The sequence below is a fragment of the Malaclemys terrapin genome, chromosome 1 (assembly GCF_027887155.1).
Source record: "Malaclemys terrapin pileata isolate rMalTer1 chromosome 1, rMalTer1.hap1, whole genome shotgun sequence".
NCBI classification, from domain to species: Eukaryota; Metazoa; Chordata; order Testudines; family Emydidae; genus Malaclemys; species Malaclemys terrapin.
This window is the reverse complement of record NC_071505.1, coordinates 167674781-167698907: the sequence shown is the minus strand read 5'-3', so window position 1 is coordinate 167698907 and position 24127 is coordinate 167674781. Positions and strand designations below refer to the sequence as shown.

At 44.0% G+C, this 24127-nt stretch overlaps 1 protein-coding gene across 5 annotated transcripts; it reads left to right on the top strand.

Annotated features, from left to right (window-relative positions):
- The first annotated feature begins 323 nt into the window (after positions 1 to 323).
- MAEL (maelstrom spermatogenic transposon silencer) lies at positions 324 to 19011 on the top strand. 5 transcript variants are annotated; one of them, XM_054046485.1, is made up of 12 exons: positions 324 to 436; positions 2947 to 3033; positions 6127 to 6229; positions 7789 to 7944; positions 9747 to 9788; positions 10825 to 10952; positions 11967 to 12021; positions 12153 to 12294; positions 13790 to 13852; positions 15035 to 15167; positions 15651 to 15729; positions 16831 to 19011. In XM_054046485.1, the coding sequence occupies exons 2-12, from the start codon at positions 2983 to 2985 to the stop codon at positions 16941 to 16943; spliced, it is 1065 nt and encodes a 354-aa protein (XP_053902460.1). In that variant the 5' UTR covers positions 324 to 436; positions 2947 to 2982; the 3' UTR covers positions 16944 to 19011. The 5 variants fall into 5 exon arrangements, with proteins under 5 accessions (XP_053902460.1, XP_053902451.1, XP_053902443.1 ...); XM_054046476.1 differs by having other exon boundaries at positions 324 to 448; XM_054046468.1 differs by having other exon boundaries at positions 324 to 499.
- The last annotated feature ends 5116 nt before the right edge of the window (positions 19012 to 24127 follow it).

Here is a 24127-nt window from a genome sequence, read left to right as displayed (position 1 = left end):
TGCGGACTGCCCCCCATCACATGCCCTATTTCCCCAATGAGGGCCCACAACTATGTTAGGCGCCGGGCCCATAAAAAGTTAATCCGACCCTGCCTGTCCCAACCAAGCCCCTTATCCCCCCATACTGCATGTCCCTGCGTGCCCGCCCCATGGCAGCTGGCACCAGCAGCCCCTGCTGGCACGTGTCCTCGCTGGGTGTGGGCGAGCCAAGCAGAACTACCGCTCCCAGCATGCCCTGGCCCCATGGTTCGGAACCGCACATCGAGACTACAAGTCCCAGCGTGCCCCGGGGCGAGAAGGCGTGTCCCCTGCTGGCGCCGCACTTGACTCGCTCTCTCGGAAGGCCGCGGAGCGCGCACCGCCGGGGTCCTCTCTCACCGCTCAATAGGAGATTGGCGCACGTGCCGCCTCGTGGCTCCGTCGGGCCCATGCGCGCGTGGGCTGCTAAGTGATATGATTGGTTCTTTCTTCGCGGAAGGGGCGGGGCTGAGGGGATTCGGTGAGGCAGCCGCCGCAAAGGCGATAAAGCAGCGGCCTCCGGCCCGGGCTCGGAGGCCTAGTCGGTGTGCTCGGCCCCGCCCCCCCGAGCCATGCCGAACCGCAAGGGCGCGCGCAACGCCTATTACTTCTTCGTGCGCGAGAAGCTGCCCGAGCTGCAGCGGCGCGGCCTGCCCGTGGCCCGCGTGCCCGACGCCATCCCGCTCTGCTCGCGGGACTGGGCGGTGAGCGGGGCCTGGCCAACACCGCGGGACCCCCCACATACTCTCACCTCGGGATGTCCATTGCACCCTCCCCTCACCCGTCAGCCCCGGGCGTGCAACCCCTCCCCCCGCCAACACACATCCTCCAACCCTGGGCTTGCATCTCCCCGCCCCCAACAGGCACCCTCCAACCCCGGGTGTGCATCCGCCCATTACGCTCCCCCAATCCTGGGTGTGCATCCCCCCAAAACACCCTCCTATGGGCATGCATCCCCCAGCTCTGGGTTTGTATCCCACCCTAATACATTCTCCAACCCCAGGCATGCATCCCCTTATTACCACCCCCCAACTCTGGGCATGCATCCCTTCCCTCCAACCCCAGCTGTGCATCACCCCCATACACACACATACTCTCAATTCCGGGCATGCATCCCCTCTGCACATCCTCCTCCAATCTTGGGCGTGCATCCCTCCATACACACCCCAGCCCTGGGGTGTGCATCTCCCCCATACACACACATACCCACAACTGTGACTGTGCATCATCCCCATACACACACCGAACCCTGGGTGTGCATTCCCCCATACACACACACCCAACCCCAGGTGTGGATCCCCAACCCTGGGTGTGCATATGTCCCCTACGCACACATCCTCCAACTCTGGGCATGCATCCCCCTTACCAATGCACACCCTGCCCCGGATGTGTATTCCCCTATTACCTTTTCCCTACACCTACCGCTGGGCATGCACCCCATCTACAAGTCCTCCCCCTCCCTCCCCACGTACACACCCACCCCATCACTTTCCATGCTGCACAGAGATCCTCTCTGGGGTGAAGTGCCTTCCTCTTTAGCTAGAGAAAGGCAGTAGGAAATGCTTTTTCTCTTTTCTGTTTATGGTGTTTGCATGTTTCCTGACTTAACTCAGTTTTAAAGGGACTCTCTTGCAGGGAGTGGGTAACTGGTTTGAACTGCCCAATGTAGATGTGACACTGTTAAGATGTAAATAGTAGACAGTTCTTTGATCTGTTAAGTAGAAACATCTTTAACTATTAAAGGGATTTAAAATCCAATTTTCTTCACTATTTATACTATATTTTAATTTTTTCCATGTTATTGGTGAATCAGTGAGGTTTGTCTCTCTTTTAGGTTTTCAATGTTGAAGTTTCTAAATTATAAATAGTACAGGATAATGAAAGATTATTTCAGTTAGAATTTTTTAAAAAGGACACTTTAAACAAAAGTTTAAAAATGCTTATTACCAAATCTAAAATTTGGGACAAATTCTTTAAAGGGGAACAAATACAAGTCTGAATATAGAAATGTAATTTTGCATTTTTAAAAATTAAATCTTATTTAAAAAAAAATAAATTTACAAATTTAAGATCTTGATCCTTAATTTTAAGCATGTGCATCAGTATTTGCTGGATTTGATCTGTGGGAACAAAACATTTTGCCAATACCTAAAAACCAGTAAATGAAACTTCAACCAGTCTGGTGGCATAGTCCAAGTGGAAGAAAAGGCAAAATGTTAACAAATATCATTAGTAAAAGAGTGAATTAGATTGCTAAAATTCTTATATTTATTTATGCTAGGGCAGTGTCTCTCAAACTTATTTAATCGGGGCCCCCTTTTTTGTGTCTGTAGTCCTTTAGGCCCCTGCTCCTGCCACACTGGTACATATACTGCCGCCCAGCTCTGAAGGCAGAGTGGATGCCACCCTTACTTCTCTGCTGCTGCTGACAATGGTGCTGCCTTCAGAGCTGGGTGTCTGGCCAGCAGCTGCCACTCTCCAGCTTCCCAACTCTGAAGGCAGAGTGGCTTCTCAGCCCCCACCCTCGAATACATTCTGTTCCTCTTGACCCCCAATTTGAGAACCTCTGTGCTAGGGTGTGGCTAATAGCACAAGATCAGTCTGTTAAAATGTTCATTAACCTGATTTTGGCTCTTAGTCTTGCAATTTTATTAATAGTGCATAATCTCTCCCCCAGTGCCCACTTTAATATTAAAAAACCCCAACAATCTCTTTCTACTAAGAAATTCACTTGCCAACTTGCCCTTATAGTGTTTAATATGGTGTATCAGCCAGTACTGGCTCAATCCAGCTCCATTGCTGCTTTATCTCACCTTCTCTCAGCCGAAGACTACTTATTCTCCTAAGAGCTTGCTGGATTCTGGAGCAAGTTTGTCTTATTAGAATGAAATGGTCAGACAATAATTTATGTAACAATTTTATTCCCAGTTGCTGACTGAGGATGAAAAGGAGAAATACGCAGAGATGGCTCGTAAATGGAGAGCAAAGAACTCCACCCAGGCATCAATGAAACAGGTAAATGGGAAGTAGAAGAAGAAACCTGGAATTTGGAGTGGGCTGAATAAGAGGAGTAACACAGTTGCAGGGGTTGGTCAAAAATTGTGACACACAGGGCCACCCTAAGAACTTACGAGAAGCCTACCTTCTGTCCCTTTTCCTTTGTTAGTGTAGAAATACGCATGGCTATAATATTAGTTTGTAATTGTATCTGAGAGTGCCTACCTCAGGGCAGACACCCCAAACTGGTGGTGTGTTCTAGAATTAGATGTCATCAAGCCAGTATTAAATGTGAACTCCTGGATCACTATAACAGTCTTATCATGGAGTCACAGACAGTCTCACACACTCTCAAGCCTGTCTTGCCACCCAGACAAAGACACAATTAGTGATAAATGGTCACTTATATCAAGAATCACTGCACATTCAGGTTGCTTCCAGTCCCAAGAGACCAGTCATTTACCCTTAGGTCAGTTGGTACCCTAGATCTTACACCAGAGACAGCCGCTGTAGCCAATCCTGTAATAAACTGTCTAAGGTTCTGTCTACTCTAGCACTTTTATCGGTATAACTTATGTCGCTCAGGGGTGTGAAAAAACACCCCTCTGAGTGACATAAGTAACACCGACAGAAGCGCCGGTGTGGACGGCTCGTTGAAGGTGGTTTAATTATGTCGATGGGAGAGCTCTCTCCCGTCAGCTTAGAGTGGCTACATGAGTGATCTTACAGCGGTGCAGCTGCATCGGTACAGCTGCGTCGGTGTAAGCTCAGTAGAGTAGACATGGCCTATAGGTTTGTTAGCTAGGAAAAGGCAATATAAGAGTTGTTTGCAGATTAAAGCAAGCAAACACACACCAATGAGTTACCACTTAAATTCTAAGAGTGACAGAGTTGTAGTGATCTGTCAATTCAAAGGGTCTTTCAGGGCGGACTCAGGGGTAACCCCTGGGGATCTCTGCCTCAGTGTAGGACATCTGGCCCTGTCAGAGTTCAAACAGCGAAGAGAGAGATCGAAATTTTTCTGTGACTTTGTTTTATTTCTTCATTCAGCTTCCAAGTCAACAGGAGGAGCTTCCTTGCACATAGCATTTCCCAGAGAGAGCCATTAACCAGTCCTTTGTATCGTGATGGGCTTTGATGACCCATCTGATTTTGATAGCCCTTCTGAATGGGTGGGGGGTGATTCCCGGGACTGAGTTTGCAAGTTCAGAGCAAACTTTTTTAAAGTTATTCGGCAAAACTTACATAGTTTCTTATTGCATGGAATACAGACATTGCAAATGAGATTAATGCATGCAGCATCTTACAAGTATTTCATAGAGTTTTAACGCTAAATACATTCTTATAAGACTAATACCTGTTTTGAGCAAAACTAACCTACAGGTGACCTGGTCTGGTCTCCAGCTACAAGACTGTCAGTTCTTATCTAATGCCTGCAGCCTGGATAAGAGCTGGCATCTGGCCTGCCAGTGTCAGACCCTGTTAAAAAGCTTTGGTGTCACATAACAAATATGATCCTGAGAAAGCTAAAGAAAAGTTCCTTTTGAGCCTTTCAGTACTTGGGGACAGAAGTTTTGTGATAACCATCACCAAGAAGTGTACTATCTCTACTCCTAGGATGCATTCAGGTTTTAATGACTAATCCACCTTATATTAAGTTTTACAAAGTTATAGTGGTGGTATAGAATCTTCTGACAATATTTCTGCCCAAGAAGCCTACTTCCACTTTCGTCCTGCCTACATTCTTCCCATGCATGCAACCCCATCCCAGCGAGGCCCTTCTCTGCATGCTTGACTTTCACGATCCTGGGCAACTTTACTTGGGGGGAATTGAAACCCTTAGGTGAACTTAACTCTTTTTGTTCTACTAATTACACATCTCAGAGGTGTGTGTGTGTGGGGGGGGGGGGGATCTCTCTTCAGTCATACTGAACTCTTTCCTAAAGTAAGGAGAATCCAAACAATTCCATTGCTTATAATTTCTCTTTTAGGATGTTTTTACTGAAGTTGAACAATTTTTGGAGGAGTTCTTCACTGATATACGTTCTGGTCATGTTCATTGTTAAACTTACTATTTCAGGACATCCCTTGAACGTATCTCCTCTCCGGGGTTGGGAATCTGTATTAAATAATATCTTTAAGGAAGGGAAAACTGCTTACCTTGTAATTCTGCTTCTCCAGCAATGTTGTCATGGTTGTACACCTCAGAGTTTGAGGGGTTCAGATGATAATGTAACATGTCCTTTGTTCACACAGTGAGCACTCACTTCTACATTGTTGATTACATGTTCTCAAAAGGTTGACTTCCTCTGTACTGTTTTTTGTTGTTGTTGTTGTTTTAAGAAAAGATTATGGGTGTAAGGGAGAAGTGTGTAGGTCTCTTACATATAATTGAAGTTTGGGGAGCCCTTGCTTCCACATTTTAAAGGGAGCTAGTTTAAATGTTCTGGGCCCTCTGATGTTCCTGAAGTTAGAGCATACTCTGGGGGCCAGAGCTCTGAGGCCAGCCTAGAGGTGTATCCGAAGGTAAAAAACCCTAAGAGTAATGAGAATTTTTTCGTGACTTGTACTGGAGACGCAAGACCCAAGATTGCGAATCCTGCATGATGATACCGTCAGAGAAGCAATAAATGGACATTACTTACCCTGTAATTCTAACTTCTGAAATATTGTGTAATAATGACTAATAAAGTAGATGTGAAAGAAATTGTATTTAGCCTGCTCTTTATAGGCTTTTCAGTTAGGGGGGAAACTGTGTTAGTGACATCCTAGGGGAAGGGACGAAAGTCTGTAGGCTTGGAACATATGTGACAAACCTAAACATGGATGAAGTGTCCTTCTGTGGATGTTCATTTTTTTAATTCAGAGGCTTGGCTCTAGTTCTTTCCATGTGTTGGTAAATTGGTGTGGGCACCGCTAATATCCTTTGTGTCAGAACATGCCTGCTCGTAATCGGCAGGTTCTGCCTGCATACTGCAAACTGTGGTTAGGTGGGTTTAGAAGGAGCGGTGCTGCCATCCATTTATGAGGACAAAGGAGGAGCTATCTTATGGTCCTTCTCTGACTTTGGAGGAGCAGACTATAGATTTAACTCTATTTTGTCTTCTGCAGCCTCCCAGTCAGCTTTCTCCGGTTCCTGCACCACTGCCCATGCAGATACAGAGACACGCTTCTCTTCCAGATGCCATCAGTCTTTCTTGGAAGAACGATCAGGGTAGAGTAAACCTAAAGAAGATCAATCCTAAGGATCTTGTAGTGTTGGATGACTTCCATAAGGAGCAGAATTGCTACATCTGGCTTATAGGCCTTAGCTGGGCAAAGTGGGAAATTCATGTTTAATTTAGATCTGAATATATTTAATATGTCAGACAAAAACTAACTTAGTTAAAATTACTGTTGTAAGTTGTCCTACAGTAACAAAGGATTTCATAATAGAAATGTAGTTCATAATGTTCTGGGGGCAGTTTCTGCCCACAGATGTGTGGCTGTACCTCCTTTTAAACTTAATGGGAGTTGCATGTACATATTTGAGGACAGAATAAGGCCCTTAATGTCTGTAAATGATTGGAGATAAACCGAAGTGAACTGCTGCAGGAATGCATTTCTATTGTAACTTCCATTTCATTAGGGATATACAAGACCTAGTCCAGTGCTTATGTCAAGTATAACAGGATGGGGAGTTTTTAGATGTCCGAGTGCAAGCTCAGAACAACAGTATAGACACTGGGTAACAGGAGAGCCTAGCAGGGGAGAAAGCTATTGTGTCAGTCAGTGCTGTACTTGCACATTGGCTGGCTAGTGTCTTACTAAATAGAACCCTGAAAAGCCAATCTGTTCCCATCTGCATTTCCGTGTAAAACGGATACTTTGATCAGCATTGACTAGCAGCAAAGGAAACACTCAGAGCACTGCCACAGTGCACTTCACCCTGCCTCTGAGAAGCACTAGTATAATATACAGTAGCACTTACAAAATGCTATAAACAGTCAAGCCACCAGCCAAGATACATACAACCAGTGCAAGCACTAAATAAAATATTATTGAAGAGAGAATGGGCTAGGCTGGGGGTGAAGGAATACCCTTAGTTGTCACTGAAACACAGATGATTTGTACAGTGTTTACTGACAGAAGTCAGTATTTTAGTAGTTTGGACCTGTTGCTATGCTAAGTCTGAGCATTGTTTCTTGTTTGTATCATACATAACCTGTCACATGTTCTTGCTCTGTTATTTTAGAGGTGAGCTCTCTTAAAGGACTCTTTGATTCTTTTCAGCCCTCCAGTGTAAAAGCACTATATCCTTAGTTCAGTCTGCCTCCCACTGGATTTGGTTGAAGCTTAATGTGCTGTTTAGAGTTCCTGGTATCAGTGACATTTCCCATCCCTACTTAGAGACAAAATGTTGGAGAGCTTTATTGGAGGGAGGCATGAGTGGTGGTAGTTGATGGACCCCTGACATTTTTATTAACCTGTGCTGTGATATTTACAAAACAGTATCATCTGAATTAAGCTGGAGGGGAACTGTGACTGCAGAATCTCCTGATTTATGCAAGTGTCCTTTTAACGGTTACCTTGTCCTCCCACATGCCACTCCTTATTTGTTTCATCCAATTGTTATCCTGTGTCTTTACTCAGTTGTGTGGCCTAACATAGTGGGGCCTTGATCTTTGACCGGGGCCTATAAGTACTGCTGCAATATAAATAATAATGTTCACTGGATGGAAAAAAACTTGCTTGCTCTCTCCTCTAGTGACCCCTGCAAATTTATCCTTCCAGCTGTGCTTGGGAACATCTTCTGCTTCCTGAACATTTACAGTCATGGAGAGCTGCCCTCTCCCTGTGAGCAGCGCTTCCTCCCTTGTGAGATTGGCTGTGTCAAATATTCATTACAGGATGGCATAACAGCAGATTTCCACCGCTTTGTAGATCCCGGTGAGCCTTAAGGGACGGACGGAGGGGAGGAAACTCATCATTTCAGTTGTGTGGAAGGATGAAGACTTTCTAATCTCACTTCTCCCAACCCAGTTCAAGTTTCTAGCATAAGACACGCTCCTGTTGAGAATTTTAGGTAGATAGCAGCAGCATAAATGCCTGTGGTTAATGCTGCCTTCTACTAAAGTCTGCAGAAAGGTGGCCTTTGGCATCCAACTGAGTGAGAACTTGGAAGGTAAAAGAAATCTTGTGAGAAAGTAGTTGAAATAAAATCTTTTACGAAGCTGTCTAGCCATCAGCTGGAAGAAAAACTACTACTGTGTAGGTGGGATGCTGCACGCTTGTGTGCGTTGGATTTAATAGTAAAATGCATTTGCCTAGATAGTGGTCAAAACAGAGGTATGCAACAGGTTGTAAAATGTGTGTATTGTGCAGAGTTTGTGCAAATGAATACAGCTAAGAAAATAAGTTTTAAATAAGTGAACATTCATGGCAGTTATGGAAGGACACACGATGGTAGATAAAGCTGTTAACTAAACTGTTAGGGGATAAGAGGGAAGGTCCTCTCATGGATTGGTAACTGGTTAAAAGATAGGAAACAAAGGGTAGGAATAAATGGTCAGTTTTCAGGATGGAGAGAGGTAAATAGTGGTGTCCCCCAGGGGTCTGTTCTTGGACCAGTCCTATTCAACATAATTTATGAATATCTGGAAAGAGGGGTAAACAGTGAGGTGGCAAAATTTGCAGATGATACAAAATTACTCAAGACAGTTAAGTCCCAGGAAGACTGCAAAGAGCTACAAAAGGATCTCAACAAAACTGGGTGACTGGGCAAAAAAAAAATGGCAGATGAAATTCAGTGTTGATAATTGGAAAACATAATCCTAACTATACATATACAGTGATGAGGTCTAAATTAGCTGTTACCTCTCAAGAAAGAGATCTTGGAGTCATTTTGGATAGTTCTCTGAAAACATCCACTCAATGTGCAGCAGCAGTCAAAAAAGTGAATAGAAAGTTGGGAATCATTAAGAGAGGGATAGATAATAAGACAGAAAATATCATATTGCCTCTATATAAATCCATGGTACACCCACATCTTGAATACTGTGTGCAGATGTGGTCACTCCATCTCAAAAAAGATATATTGGAATTGGAAAAGGTTCAGAAAAGGGCAACAAAAATGATTAGGAGTATGGAAAGGCTTCCATATGAGAAGAGATTAATAAGACTGGGACCTTTCAGCTTGGAAAAGAGATAACTAAGGGGAGATATAATAGAGGTCTATAAAATCATACTGGTGTGGAGAAAGTAAATAAGGAAGTGTTATTTACTCCTTCTCATGACATAAAAACTAGGGGTCACCAAATGAAATTAATAGGCAGCAGGTTTAAAACAAAAGGAAGTATTTTTTTCACACAACACACAGTGAACCTGTGGAACTCTTTGCCAGAGGATGTTGTGAAGGCCAAGACTATAACAGGTTTCAAAAAAGAACTAGATACATTCATGGAGGATAGGTCCATCAATGGCTATTAGCCAGGATGGGCAGGGATGGTGTCCCTAGCCTCTGCCTGAAGCTGGGAATGGGTGGCAGGGGATGAATCTCTTGATGATTCCCTGTTCTGTCCATTCCCTGTGGGCACTGGCCACTGCTGGGAGACAGGATATTGGGCTAGATGGACCTTTAGTCTGACCCGGTATGGCCGTTCTTCTAGCATGACGAGATATTGTTCATTATTTAGTGTTCATGTATCTGTTTCTTGCTTGATAAAATGTGTATTCTCTCTGCCCTCCTGCAGGAGAGGTGCCACGTGGATTTCGGTTTCATTGTCAAGCAGCAAGTGAGTATCAGAGAAGGAAAGGGATGGGATGCAGGGTTTGGCAGTTTCACTGGCTTATGTACACCAGTCCTTCAAACATTTTCCTTGCTTGTGAGAAGTGATGCTTCTCTAAGAACTGTGCATCTCGCGTCCAAGAGAGAGATGGGCACTAGAGCAAACTTCCTGAGGGATTTCATAATGCTGTGTCTTCTGTAGACCAAGAGCTCTTCTTTCTGAATAACTAGTCATTAAAGAACCTCTGACACTTTTCACTAATGATGGTGTCTTGCCCAAATGTCCATTGTGGGTAATCATGTCCTGTTGGCTATGATCTGCCTTCCCACATGGAATTCCAATTAGCTTCAGTATTTCTGTCCTAAACGTCTGTGTAACTTCAGTGTGTGATGTTTCGTAGCTGTCATTTCCATCTCTGAGGTGGCTGCCTTTCAGTGGTGGGTAAAGCATCTCCCCCGTGTGTGCGCGCGTAGCTTGTAAAAAAATAAATAAATGGGTAAAAAAATACACTGGAATCTTGTTTTTTCCCAAACTGGAAGATGCTAATATAAAGTATCATTATTAAAGAGGAATCTCTAGAAATACAAACCTAATACTTCTCCATGCAGCATTGACATTAAGCAAGTTAAAGTATTCCTACAACCCTGTCGGTTGGCCCTCTCTGCTATTTTGACTTGCACTGCTTTGTTTTTACCTTTTCCCTGTATCGCCATTTGAAGAGTGTTTATAGATTCCAGTTAGTGGACTTCCTGTCCCTACACACACTGCTAACTGACACAGCTGCTGCTTCCCTTTATCAAAATGTTTGGGTAACTCTCTCTTTAAAGCAATGTAGGGCTCTCACCTGAGATCATCCCAGATCTTTGGGGAAAATAAGTAGGTACATGTTAAAGGTGAGGTTCTGGTGTGTGCATGAATCTTGCAGATTTTACTTGTGGATGGTAGGTGGGCCTAGGAGTAGAGAAAGGAGTGCGTGTTTCTTTTAAAAAAAAAATGGACTGCTCATATCCCATTTTTCTCTTTCCTCATTAACCTCCATTAGGCGATGCCACTCACAAGATCCCCATATCTGGTTTTGAGCTCTCGAATGCTGGTCACCCTGTTGTGTTACGTGAACTTTACTCGTTTGTTCGGCCAAACCGCGGCAGGTGGCCACCTGTGTACTGCAAGGTACAATCCAGCCCCCTCCAAGTTAGAGCAGCTCTTCAAAATACACAGTCCTATTGTAGTTGCCCAAAGAAGCCTTTATAGCAAGGGTGGGGAACCTTCGGCCAGCTGCTTAATTTCATCCGGCCTGCAGCAAGCCCCGAGCCTCAGCCCCCACCCCCACCCTCTCCACCCGTGGGAGGAAGCTAGGGTTGCTAGGCCATTAAAAGTCTGGTTGGCTCCACGCAGCTCCCAGAAGCGGCTGGCATGTGCTTGCGGCCCCTAGGCGCAGGGGTGATCAGGGAAGCTCCGCATGCTGCCCCCGCAGTGATGGTTCCACAGCTCCCCTTGGCTGGGAACTGCGGCCAATGGGAGCTGCGGGGGCGGTGCTTACTGGGGCGGGCCTCATGCACAGCACAAAGCCTCCTGGCCATGCCTCCACCTAGGGGCTGGACAAAATGCCAGCCACTTCTGGGAGCAGCGTGAAGCCACGGCAGGCAGGGAGCCTGCCTTAGACCCGCTGCGCCACCGACCAGGAGCCACCTGAGGTAAGCGCTGCCCGGCTGGAGCTCACACCCTGAACCCCTTGCCCCAGATCGGAACTCCCTCCTGCACCCTAATTGCCTCCAAGAGTCCGCACCCCCTCCCACACCCTATCCACAGCCCTAAGCCCCCTCCTGCACCCAAACTCCCTCCTGGAGCCTGCACCCCGAACCTCCTCCCACACCCCAACCCCCCGTCCCAGCCCTGAGCCTCCTTCTGGACTCCAAACCCCTTGGCCCCAGACCAGAGCCCCCTCCTGCACCCCAACCCTCTCATCCCCAGCCCCACCCGAGAGCCTGCACCCTGAGCCAGAGCCCTCTTTAGGACACACGGAGAACTTTCAGGAAGAGTGAAAATGGCTTTGTGCAAGAATTAAAGTAGCTGGAGAAGATGGTTTAGGAGTGGTGGGGGAGGGGAGGCGGAGAAAACTAAACTCCACTCCATAGCTGTAGTTGTGTTCTGAAGCATGTGATAGTGAAACCTTTTTCTCTGTAGTCTGATGACTGGTACAGAGTCAACTGGTGTCTGAAATGGATGGCTAAGGAAGCAGGTGAGAAGTTAATTTTTTAAGATTGTAAGGAGTCTTAGTATCTCAGCAGCATCTCCTCTGTCCCACCTATATTTGTGAAAGTTTCTGCCCTTTCTTCTCCTCTTCTTGACTCGGTCTTCTCTGAATAACAGGCATTGAGAACCAGCTGGAGCTTCTCAGTGTGGAAAACCTGGTGGTGGAACTGTACCAGCGGAAACTTCAAAAGGAGCCTTCCAAGACCTGGGTGCGCAACCTGCTGGATGTCTTCATGTGGGATTACTCCAGTAACACTAGGTATGCTGTCATTGGCTCTTCCCTATTTCCTGAACAGGAAGATGTTATAGTGGTAACTATCTGTTAGCCAGGTGCTTTAAACAGGCTGCACACATACACCTTTCTTACTTCAGTGTTAGGTTAGCTGAAGACTCTAGTCTCATCATTAAGGCTGGTCCTCCTTGGATCATGGCTCAGATGTGGCTGGAGGAAATGCGCTCTTGGACAGTATGTCTCTGTTTTTTTTAAGCATAAGCATAGGTTTGAAGGCTGTGAAGCAGAGGCTTGTGGGTTTGACTTGAGAGTGGAAAGGGATGGGGTGAGATAATACTTCCATGTGCTTGTGTTCGGGAGGTATCTCAAAATATGAACGTCTTTGCTGCTTTGAATTTCATAAACCCATTAAAATTGCATTAAGAAAAGGTTTGGAAGAATGTTTGCTTCATTAATAATCCACTGAATTATAGTAGTCAGATGTTCTTATTTGTACCCCATAAATTAAAATACAGGTAAGTTGTCAGAATTATCCTGCTGGACTATATATCCATTTCTGTCTGCCAAAATAGATTTATTTATTTATTTTAATAGAGGTGCTTAGATTAGAAATCAGAGCAAGTTCTTTTGTTTCATCCATGAAAATCCATTGACTTAACTGGGTTTTCATGGATATGTCTGAGAGCAAAACACCTTATATTTGAATAAGATTCAGTCTGAATATATTTCTCGCCTTACGTTCACTTTTTGAATGTGTATCATGGACAGCAAAGATAGACTTCTTGGTTTCACTTTCAGGTTCTCATGCACTAGCACAGTGCTGCAACATCTGGGCTGCAAGTGCTGCAGGAGAAGTTTAAAGTGACACTGTCCATTTACTTCTGACATTTTACCTGCTATTGTTATAAGTAACAACTAAGACTGTAAACTTTTTGTAACTCTAAGATTATAGGAGAGAAATATCTGTCTAGTTTTGAGTTTTTGACAGCACTCTGTATAGTCAGTGTCACCATTTCCTTTGTATAGTCATTTCGCTCTGTTTGTATGGGTCATTCACACACCAACAGGGAAAAGAAAACTGTCCTTTTAATAATAAGAATTAAAAAAAGGGGAACCTTGTGACTACAAAATCACAAACTCCCAGGGCGAATTTGGGGCAGGTATAGTACCAAAAACTACTTTTAAGTCTTTGAATTTAAAAAGACTTCAAGTGGATGGTTTTCCTTAAATTCACTTTTCTTTTCTTTTTTTAAGAAAAAGAGAATTTCTATTAGGTTTTATAAAATTACAACCTCTTAACTAAATGTAAACTTAGGGGCCCAAGCTATGTTACTTTTTGGCACCAAGACTGTGCCAGGAGTTTTCTAGATCTGGGTGTAATTACATTGAAAGTGACTAGGAGAACAGGAGGTTAGCATCAGCCAAGGGGTTTCTAATCCAGCTAGATTAATTATATCCATCTCAATTAAGAGTGTAGTTTTGTTTTCATTATGAACTCAGAAGAATTTCAATCTGCACTTAGGTGCAAGTGGCATGAAGAGAATGACATCCTGTTCTGCGCTTTAGCATCCTGCAAGAAAACTGCGTGAGTACCATGAAGGAGATGTGTCTATGTTGCAGACAATTCTTAGGGCTGGTTTACACTGGGGGGGTGGGGAGGGATCGATCTGAGATATGCAACTTCAGCTATGCTATTCATGTAGCTGAAGTCAAAGTATCTTAGTTCAACTTCCCTGGCCATCCTCACGGCGGCAAGTCAACCGCCGCGGCTCCCCTGTCGACTCCGCTTACTCCTCCTGCCGAGGTGGAGTACAGGGCGTCAATTCGGGGATTGATTTATCACGTTTAGACAAGACATGATAAATCGATCCCCGATAGATCAATTACTACCCGCCAATCGGGAGCTGCTCTCCTGCCCTTCCCTTACACAGCTCACATAGGGAAACTGACCTGGACACACACAGGGCCTGGTGTCACCACTTGCGCCCTTCCCCGCCCAGCCCTCCCCCTCCCCGAACATTTCTCCGCGGGGAGGAAGCAGGGCCAAATAGAAGGGAGAAATCTGGGCCCCCCCCATGCATTACCTCTGCAATATATCCTGTTTGGGGGGGGCAGTGCTTCCCCCCACCCCCCAATCTCTGCCCATGAGTACCTGTGCTTTGGTGGATGTCTGGTGACTCTGATTGCTCTAATGTATTAGAATTATATTGAGGATTGTGCCATCTGCATGAGAGTTCACTGTGCTTTATTAATAGCAGCTTAGAGTTCCTGTGTTGAAATGAAATATAGTGAAGACTTTCTACCAATTTCTATCCTAGAAATTCACGTATGACCCTGTGCACTCTGCTTTTTGGAAGTAAAAGTAGGGGTAATTTAGGCAAATATCCATTTAAATAATTGCATTATCTCCCCAACAGTTGGATATAGTAGCAGTCTTCCTGTTCAAACCGATTTAATAATGCTGTGTGCCATTAAACAATTGTCATGTTTCACCCTGGGTGATGGGGCAAGTGATTCTTGTAGCTACATGGATAATTTGTAAAGAAGGTTGGCCTTTTTCTGGATGAAAGGATGTTATTAGGGTGTAGTCCTCCTATCTCACCTTCCCTTCCTCCCCCCCAATCTCAAAGTACTGTATTGGTGATAGCAGCTATTCCTTCTGTATGTCTTTCATTGTAAAAGAGGCTTGGGGCTATGTTGCCTTTGTATATAAGAAATACAGTACAGAATTCTTATCAGAACTTTTTTTTTCCTTTGCTCAATGTAGTTATTGCATCAGTAACACTCTGGCAAGCGTGTATGGAGTCTCGCTCACAACAGCTCACCTACCTCTGCAAGACTATGATTCCAGCAACAATATAAACCCCAAGGTGGTGGTACTGGATGCTGGACGTTTCCAGGTCATCTTCTTTGAATTTGTGCTGAATTATTTCAGGCTGCTATGACTACTCTTTTCCTGAAGGTGGCCTCGTTTCTTTCTGGGGCAATGGAGTTGACCTTCCAGTGTCAGATTGGCTATATTCACTTGTACAGCAGGTGACATTCTTGTTCATAATGCACAACGGGTATTGGGAAAGCCAACCAGGAAAGTTCTCCACTAGCTGACTAGACATCTTTCTGAAGTTTGTCCCAACCATTTGCTACATAAGCTCTGATCTGACCATCAGGTCCTCCAAAATATACCTGCAAAAATGCTTCTTTTAGAATAAGAGGCAGGGAGAATTAACTTGTTTAAATCCTATGCAGATAAAGCAGCCAGATATTCTGTCTTGCCTAAATCTTTACCCAGCACTCTTGGGTATCTTGAGTAGGTGTGGTGGATGCTATGTGAAAGAGAACACTTGTCTGTTCTGAGAAGGGGGCTTGAATTTTTTCTGCTACAGAAGCTGAGGACTCAGAATCCTGGTTGTAATGGATACTTCAGTTCTCCAGTTGAGAAACAAGGTGCTGCCTCTTCTGCTGGTGAGTTTGAGACTTTCAGATTTGGGAAAGGAAAGAATGAGAATTAAGTCTTTATCAGATGACTGTGGCACTGTCCTTCTTTGCCCCCCCATCTTTGGATACAGTAAATGGCCAGATGATCATCACAATACCTCCCGTGGGTGGTACTGTTGTAGATATGGTTGAACTCTTAATGTCTGACCTTAACCAGATGGGCCAGTGCTAGTTTTACTGGAAAGAATTCCCAGAGCCAAAAAGGACTCCTCCAATTCACTGTGTTCAGCACTCCTTGTGTGCTGTTACCTCCAGCTTCCTGCAGCCCTCCTTTCTCTCAGCATACACCAGGGTTGAGAGAGGACTTCCTGGTGGGTATTTGGGGTAGGGTTGTCTTCCCAACACGTTGTCTTGTATAAAAAGTACAGTACATACAAACTCAATGAATACTCGTTGCAGTGTGACTTCCATTATAAACTTGACTCCTTGAAAATCTGCCTTTTTGGAGCTAAAACATTCTTTAGTTGGTCAGAGACTCTGTTCACACTTTTAAGACTGGTTTCCTTTACGTCCATAAGGGCTAGAGAATTAGGCTTTGTGTACCTCATTTGCCCTGTTTCCAGCCAGTGATGTAGCTGCAAACCCCTAGTGTAGATAGGGTAAACTGGAACATGCTGTGTTGCAATTTACCACTGATTGAAACTAGAGTAGACTAATACCCATTAGGGTTTGAGTAAGGGCAGTCAAAACAGCGACTAGAATTGGTTCAATCCTTCCATGTAGACCAGGCTGGGGCGGGGAGGGATTTTAAATGAAAATTTAGATTCTGGAGCACAAGATGGCAAACAGGGAAAAATACCAGTTCTCTGACCTGCCTAATCCAACCCCTGCACTAAGACTACAAACTACAAGTCATGAGCCTTTGCCAGAAGGATGTCATTGATGGACTTGGTGTACTTTGAGGACAGCATTTCAAAGTCCAAGACTCTGCCTCTTGGTTAGGTCAGTCAAAAGGTGCAGTCCCACTAGTTTTCAGCTGGAGCAAGGGGAGATAGGACAGCTGATCTCTTGAATTATGAATGTTTTAAATGCTGATTGACTTGCAAAATGTACTGGTTAATTTTATAGGTGAACATCCCTCTGGAGTGACATCGTCATGTAGCACAAGCATCATGCGAGGAAGAGGAATCACTCGCTTGCTGGAGAGTGTCTCCAGACTTTCCAAATCCTCCAGCAACTGAAAGCCCACCTGCCCCCCTAACCTTACCAGGAGAACTGCACATCCTGCTCTTCCTTATCCCCATTATAGTCTGGGACTTTACCAGATTGCAGTTGCTTTGTCTGTCCCTGTATGCAAAACCCTAAAATACATTCCCCTTCCCTTGACCAAATGTAACAGTTCCCTTAGAACGATGACAGACTCGTTGATTGGAGGAGAATTTTCTTTCAATTAGAAGGAAATCCTGGCTTTATCTATAGAACTACTTATTTTGAAGGGAACTGGCAACTTCTTGCTCTCTTGACTAAATGCAGTCTTTGGACTTTTCTTTTGTTAGCTAACAGGAGGAGAAATGCAGGAAAGAGAGGCTGGTGGTCAGTAACTGCATGTTAAACGTTCTTCTCGTGGTTAATATAGCATTAAACATGTTGTTTGAATGGTTTAGTTCTTTAATTTCCCTATCACCGTGGTCTCTTCCCCACCTCCATCCCTCTGTTAGATGTTGGAAGACAGTTGTCTCCGCATATAGCCATATAAAATAACACGTGGCTGGAAGGCATTCTAGTGCTGAAAGACAGGGTGGTGGGAGTGTCTCAAAGGGGTACTTCAGTATATTCTTCATGAGTGGAGGGATGTATTGAATAGTTGAATTGGGGAAGTAAATAGACTAAAATACTTGTTGGTAGAAAATCTTCCTTTTGTCTTATACTTACTGTGACAATATGGTAGGAGTCTTGTCCAGCTGTTCATGTTCTGTTGGGCATTGACAATATACCAGGGTGACAGGGGTCTTGCCTTTTCTGTGTTGCTGTGCTGGCGAATACTGGTGTTACAAACTATCATCAGCTCCTCAAATCTTGAGGTTCATAACAATATAGTATAACCTCTCTTTTTTCAAAGGAATCCCAAAACCATTAGTCTGTTGTACATGTCTGCAGGCACGATTTCAGACACCTAGCAGGGCTGAAGTGACTGTCGACTATTAGTATTTTGGAGTACCTGTAAGAATGAGAGTAAATGTGGAAACTGGGACACTTTATCACATTTTATTAGAAAATTGGATGCCAGACCTCTGGGAAAAGAGATGTCTTACCAGTTTCCTGAAAAGTTGTCTGTCTTCTGTAAATTACTTTTTTTAATCTTACATTTTGAGGCAGTTGTCTGTAGAAATAAACAAGCTCTTTTTTTCCCTTTAAGTTCCTCTGAGCTGCTCCACAGTTTACTCCAACTGAAGTTGCCGTTATGGGCTAATTCCACAGCAATTAATGGTGATGTTACAAAATAGATTGCATCCCTGGTAGGAAGCAAAATGCTGATGAGTTAGCTCATTCCATCAGGCACTTAAGAAATCTTTAATGTGCTTACCCTTATAATTATAAGGAGCTCAGATACCACGGTGATAAGTTAGGGATAAGTGCCTGGATAGGTATTGTTTCATCTGGAAATTAGCTTCAGTTGTACGGTGACTATCCCTCCAATACACAAAATCACTGAACTGCCTTAATACCTCCTACCTGGCAGACCAGCCTATATGCCCATGAAGCTTCCTTGGATGATTCCAAACTCCCATAACTCCTTCCATAGAGGCCACCCCTCCACTTGAAAAGTCTCCCAGTTTCCAGTATTAGTGATGAATTTTCACCAGGCAGGAGATCAGAAAGCCTTTGAAACTGAGTTTTTGGCAGTGAAATATCTGGAAATATTTGATGTGATCATTGTGAAGAAGAAACAAGACACCAGTCATCTTTGGGTGACACTAAAGGTTTGTCTCTATTCAGAAAACTTGAAGTGGTGATTACATCATTGTAGTTACTGGCCCAGATGTTTTTTTAATGAAGACAAACCTTTAGGCCAAGATCATACTTATGAACACCACTGCGCCTCCCCTTCTCCCTCAATTCACTCAAAAATTTAGATAATCATTTGGTTATTTTGAGAATTGAAAGTTGTAATAAAAATGTGTTTTGGTTTTGATTATGTTGCTCATGCAGAAGACAGTGTATTTCTCTTTATTTAAAAAAAAATAAACTTTCTTGGTTCGTAGCGTCTGTTATAGCAAGCCCACAAATTAAAGCAATGAGTAACACTAATGTGCTTATTGGCATGACTTCTAGATGCTGTGACAGCTGAGATGTGGCTGCCCAAAAAAACAAAAATTCAGAGTTAAGATTCTTCCAAGTGTGCTTCTCTGCATCTTTGTATTACAATAGTATGCAAATTATACAATAGACATTTATACACCATAGGTAGTGGACTGTAAAGTCAAGACAGTGACTGTTTTATTGTAGTGTCCAGCAAAATGAGCTGCTACTGAAATACAAATATTAAAATGCATCTTAAACAGTATTTTACACTTAAGATGGATATAGTACACTTTGCCTTACTAGTGTACATGTGTTGTGTAAAGGAGGATCCTGTTAATAGATGTGAGAGCATGTAGTGAAGGGTCCCATTGCAGCTGGAGCTTGAAATTTCAGCTTCTCAAATTTGACTTTTGCAGTTATGTGAGGGGGGAAGGTAGTTGTGTCAACTAAATCACAATCATTATGCTTTTTATTTAAAAAATTATGCTGAAGGTCACCATTACATATAGTCTGCTAATGCACAGACTATTGTAAGCAGCAGACGGTCCATGTGAACTTACAGTCATCTTGCCATGGAAATGTCCTGGGGAAATAAAGAACAAGGCAAAGGGAATATAACATCTGGGAAAAGTTTGAGTGATAAAACCTGACTTTTAAATGTTGTTCTTCACCATGTGTAAAGTACATGCTTAATATTGTGTGGGCGTGTGGATGTTCAGCCTCTCTACAAATTAAACTGTCTTTAAGTGTCTCCCCTCCAAAAGCCACCTTTAATTAACTACTTTAGTCAGACCTGACTCATTGCTTTCCTGCTAATGTGGGTTGTCACTTGGCTCAGTCCAGTGACACTGATGGGGTAAAAATCACCCTCTTTTAAGCTAAGGCTGTATCAAAGAATTCACTCTACCACACTAAGTTGCTTAGTCAAGTATAACATTGCTCTCTGCTTTCCCATACAGCAGTATTGGCCAGAGAAACTTCTACTGTCTGAGGGTTATGAAAATGGAGTGAAGTAAGACAAGCTGGTGCTTAGTTAGAGTAATTACAGTGGTTGATCTGATGGGCACTTATATAGCAATCAAGGCATCTTTGAAAGAATTTGAAAGGAAAAATAAAAATGGCTGCTGTTTTAAAAGAAAGCATGTTCTTGTGGGAAATGGGAGAAATTGCCCTTGTACAGGGGAAATTGTCAATGCTCTGGTAACATCAGAATGTTGCTCAGACACATTTTTAACTAGCTTACCAATGTTGTGGGGAAATTACCACGCATTGTGTTTGGATCAGAACAGCCTGAGGCTCCTTTATTACAAGCAATGCAGGGAGAGACAACCAGCCTGGCTGCTCTCCCTAACACAGGAACACAGAAGCTTATCTAGCTTAAAACCACAATTAGTCAAGCACACTTCTTCATTCATAATTTTCCCAAATACAGAAAATTCCCACCTTATGAGGAATACAAAATCCTAATTTTTTTTCCTGTATGTTAGCGTAGATCCCGCTGTAAGTGCACATGGGCCTCGTGTACATGAGCAAAAGAATATTTTGAACAGTAGGGTCCACTGGGGCTGCATAAGCACCCTATGCCGCCACATGCTCCCATGCCAGTGCATGAAGAGTGGAACAGCTGCGACCCTCCCTCAGTTCCCTCTTACCACCCACGGCAGCAAGGTAGAATGTAGCAAGTGCCATCTACTCTCAGCCACTACTCTCCTGAAGGCTTCAAAACCTGTCTCAAAAAATTGTGAAGAACTTTATCTTTTCCACTCCTTTAAATTGGATGTGTCTGTAAAAAAGAACTACTACGCTTAGACAACCCCTCCCCCACACGCACTCCTCCACACAGTGGGGTAACGAACTTTGTGCCAGCTACCAGACTTCATGGTGGACTCTAAGCTGTCAGGGTTCAAACTCTGCCCATCCTGTGATGGGCTCATCTCCCCTATGGATAGGAATAGTTGATGCCTGTTTTGCTTGGGGGAGAGAGACATCCCAGACAAATGCTCTGTGTGCCAGACTTTCTCCTTGAGAACTTGCAAGTCTGGGGATGCTCAGATGACATCTGCTAGAGCAGGGGTAGGCAACCTATGGCATGCATGCCGAAGGCGGCACGCAAGCTGATTTTCAGCGGCAGTCATGCTGCCTGGGTCCTGGCCACTGGTCCGGGGGGAGGAGGGGGGCTCTACATTTTAATTCAATTTTAAATGAAGCTTTTTAAACATTTTAAAAACCTTGTTTATTTTACATACAATAGTTTAGCTATATATTATAGACTTATAGAAAGAGACCTAAAAACATTAAAATGATTACTGGCATGCAAAACCTTAAATTAGAGTGAATAAATGAAAATTCAGCACACCACTTCTGAAAGGTTGCTGACCCCTGTGCTAGACATGAGACTTCCTATAAATGTCCTGGACCTCAGAGACATCAGGCTAGCCCATATGGTGTTCCTAACGTCCTCCAAAATTCCACAGTGCAGATGACGATAGACCACATATCCATGATGCACAACAAACAACGAATCGTCAGCTCAGCACTCCTGTCTTTGGAAGCCATCAAGCTCTGGACATGGGGCTGCCAACACAGAGTAACCCCCGTGGCTCCTGGGAGTCAGCAGTGACTTGGCAGACTTCCTGAACAATCAATGACCAATCATGAGTGCTCCCTGCTGAGATCCATCATAGACCCAATGCTCCTTCTATGGAGGATTGCTGTGACAGACCTGTTTGCCACCAAAAACAAGACCAAGTGTTTAGTTTTGAGCCCAAGATCATTACTAGATGCCTTCCTTCTGCCTCCTCTATGGTAGAATAGACGCCTCCTTTATGGCTTTTTGCTGACTCATCTAGGGTGATCTCCAAAGTCAAACGAGACCGAGCCATCCGTGATCATTGTCATAGCTTCCTCCTGGCCGAGGCAGTTTTAGACTTGTTACTGATGTCCATTCACCTATTCAGGTCCCACCCTACTGAAACCTGATTTCAAAGCACCGTGGTCAGATACTTCATCCAAACCCACAGTCTCTACATCCGACAGCCTGGATGTTGGCTAGTTGAGTACCTCAGACAGGGTCTGTTCTTGACAAGTCCAGGAAGACCTTGCCCAGAAAGACTTACTTGACAAAATGGAAGAGATTCTCAATATTGATGACCCAACATAGCTTGGATCCTTGGCAGGCTGTGATGCTAAAGATCCTCAATTATTTGCTGTGCCCTGGCTTTTCATTCAGCTCCATTAAGGTCCCCGTCACAGTGATCTCAGCTTGCTGTCTGCTTGTGCTGTCGTGCTTGGTCTCTTACCCAAAAATATTGAAGTTCCTCAAGGCTCTTGATATACTTATCCACCAGTCAGAGAACCTACTCTTGCCTGGGACCTCAACATTGTCCTCTTGACACTCACCCTTCCAGCCTCTGTTAGAATGGTCCTTATTTTGTTTTACTCTGAAGATGGTCTTCCTGGTTACTATTGCTTCAGCTAGGACAGTGGATAATCTCCACGCATTTATGGCTGACCCCCTCTGCACCATATGTCACAGGGACAAAGTGTTACTAAAACCTCTCCCTAAGTTCATCCCCAGTGTGATCTCAGAGTTTTTTCTGAATCAGTCAGTTTACCTGCTTGTTTTCTTCTCAGAACCCCACTCAACACCAGGAGAGAAGTTATACAAGCTGGAGGTTTCCAGAGTCTTACTGTATTATATTGACAGAACCAAACTGTTCAGGCTGTCTACCCATTTGTTTCTCCCCCCTTCCGAAGGCCAAGCCCTCTTATCACATCGAAGTGGATACTGCAGTGTAGCTCAGAGTGTTACCACTTGGTTGGTGTACTCCTTTTATGTTAAGGCTTAAGTAACATCCTCCCCCTGCTTCAGAAACATGCCAGTTTTTTAAATCTGCCAACATAGAATAGTAACCCATTGAATTTTGTCAAACATTATGCAATGGACTTAACTACCAGGGCAGGTGCCAAGTTTAGAAAAGCAGTATTACAATCAAATTACTGCTCAACGGATAAAGCTGAAACACTTTGTTCTTCCCTTCCAGAGGGGATACAGCTGCTGGTTGTATTTGGTAGGATCCACACTGGCATATACTTGAAGAAAAAAGAACTGTTACTTTCCCTATAGTAACTATGAGGCATCCAGGTATTTGTAGTCAGCGTGGATCCCACAACCTGTACTCCATCGCTGCTTTTCATAGTCTGCTGTCATGGACTTCTGTGAGGGAACTGAGGGAGGGTTGTGGCCACTTTGCCTTTTGTGTCCTCACACCAGAGCACAAGGAAGCATGTGTGTTTGGGTAGCATGGATGGACATGGCTATTCAAAAGATTCCAGACTTGTGCATGTGAAAAACCTGTGCTCCTAGAGCAGAGGATACACACTCACAGCAACCTCTCAAAAAAAACCACAATTACTGTAGGGTGACATCTTTACTGCCCCCACTTCCAGAATCAAACCAGAAGTGAAACGCTTCATCTCCCATGGTGACTAATCCCCTGCCCTATCCCAAAGTGAGACCTTTTCACAAAAATAAGGAGTTTGGAGTAGTTAGATTACAGTATGTGCATGAAATTGAGCTTTTTTAATTTTTAATCAAGGTACATAACTGACAGGCATAGAAATGGTTTTGTCAGTTGAATAAAAGTTTTCCATCCTATATGTGCTAGCTGAAGGTGCAGTGTAGTAGGGCTGAGAGGATGAAAGAGGATTGAAGATATTATCTAGACTTGGATCCCTGCATAGTATCCTCCCTTACCCCTCAAACCCATCCTGAAGTAGGGTGCTAATTTTTAATAAAGCAGCTTAATATAACTAAAAAAAGAGCAGTGAATGCTATTATTAGTCTAACCCTGTATTATCTCTGTTCCCTCACTTTTCCTTGATTCTATCTTTGAAACTCTGGCAAGCTGCTGTAATTACCGCTTTCAAATGATTCTCCAGCCCCCAATAGAACAGGTGAAAAGTTGTCTGGGAGATTTCTTCCGAATTCCCTTATGTGGGGACACGCACATGTGGTGTTAGTCCTGATGCACCCTGAATTAGCTTTGGTGGTTTGCTCACCATACTGTGAGCTTCCTCAGATGATAGTGCAGCAATGTCTCTTTCCTAGAACAGATGTCTG

Bases quoted from the DNA above. Each gene is read 5' to 3' on its own strand.
- MAEL (XM_054046457.1), top strand. From the start codon at position 591: ATGCCGAACCGCAAGGGCGCGCGCAACGCCTATTACTTCTTCGTGCGC. The intron at 10,953-11,966 runs GTACAATCCAGC...TTTTCTCTGTAG, and splicing joins GGCCACCTGTGTACTGCAAG to TCTGATGACTGGTACAGAGT. The intron at 13,853-15,034 runs GTGAGTACCATG...TGCTCAATGTAG, and splicing joins GCATCCTGCAAGAAAACTGC to TTATTGCATCAGTAACACTC.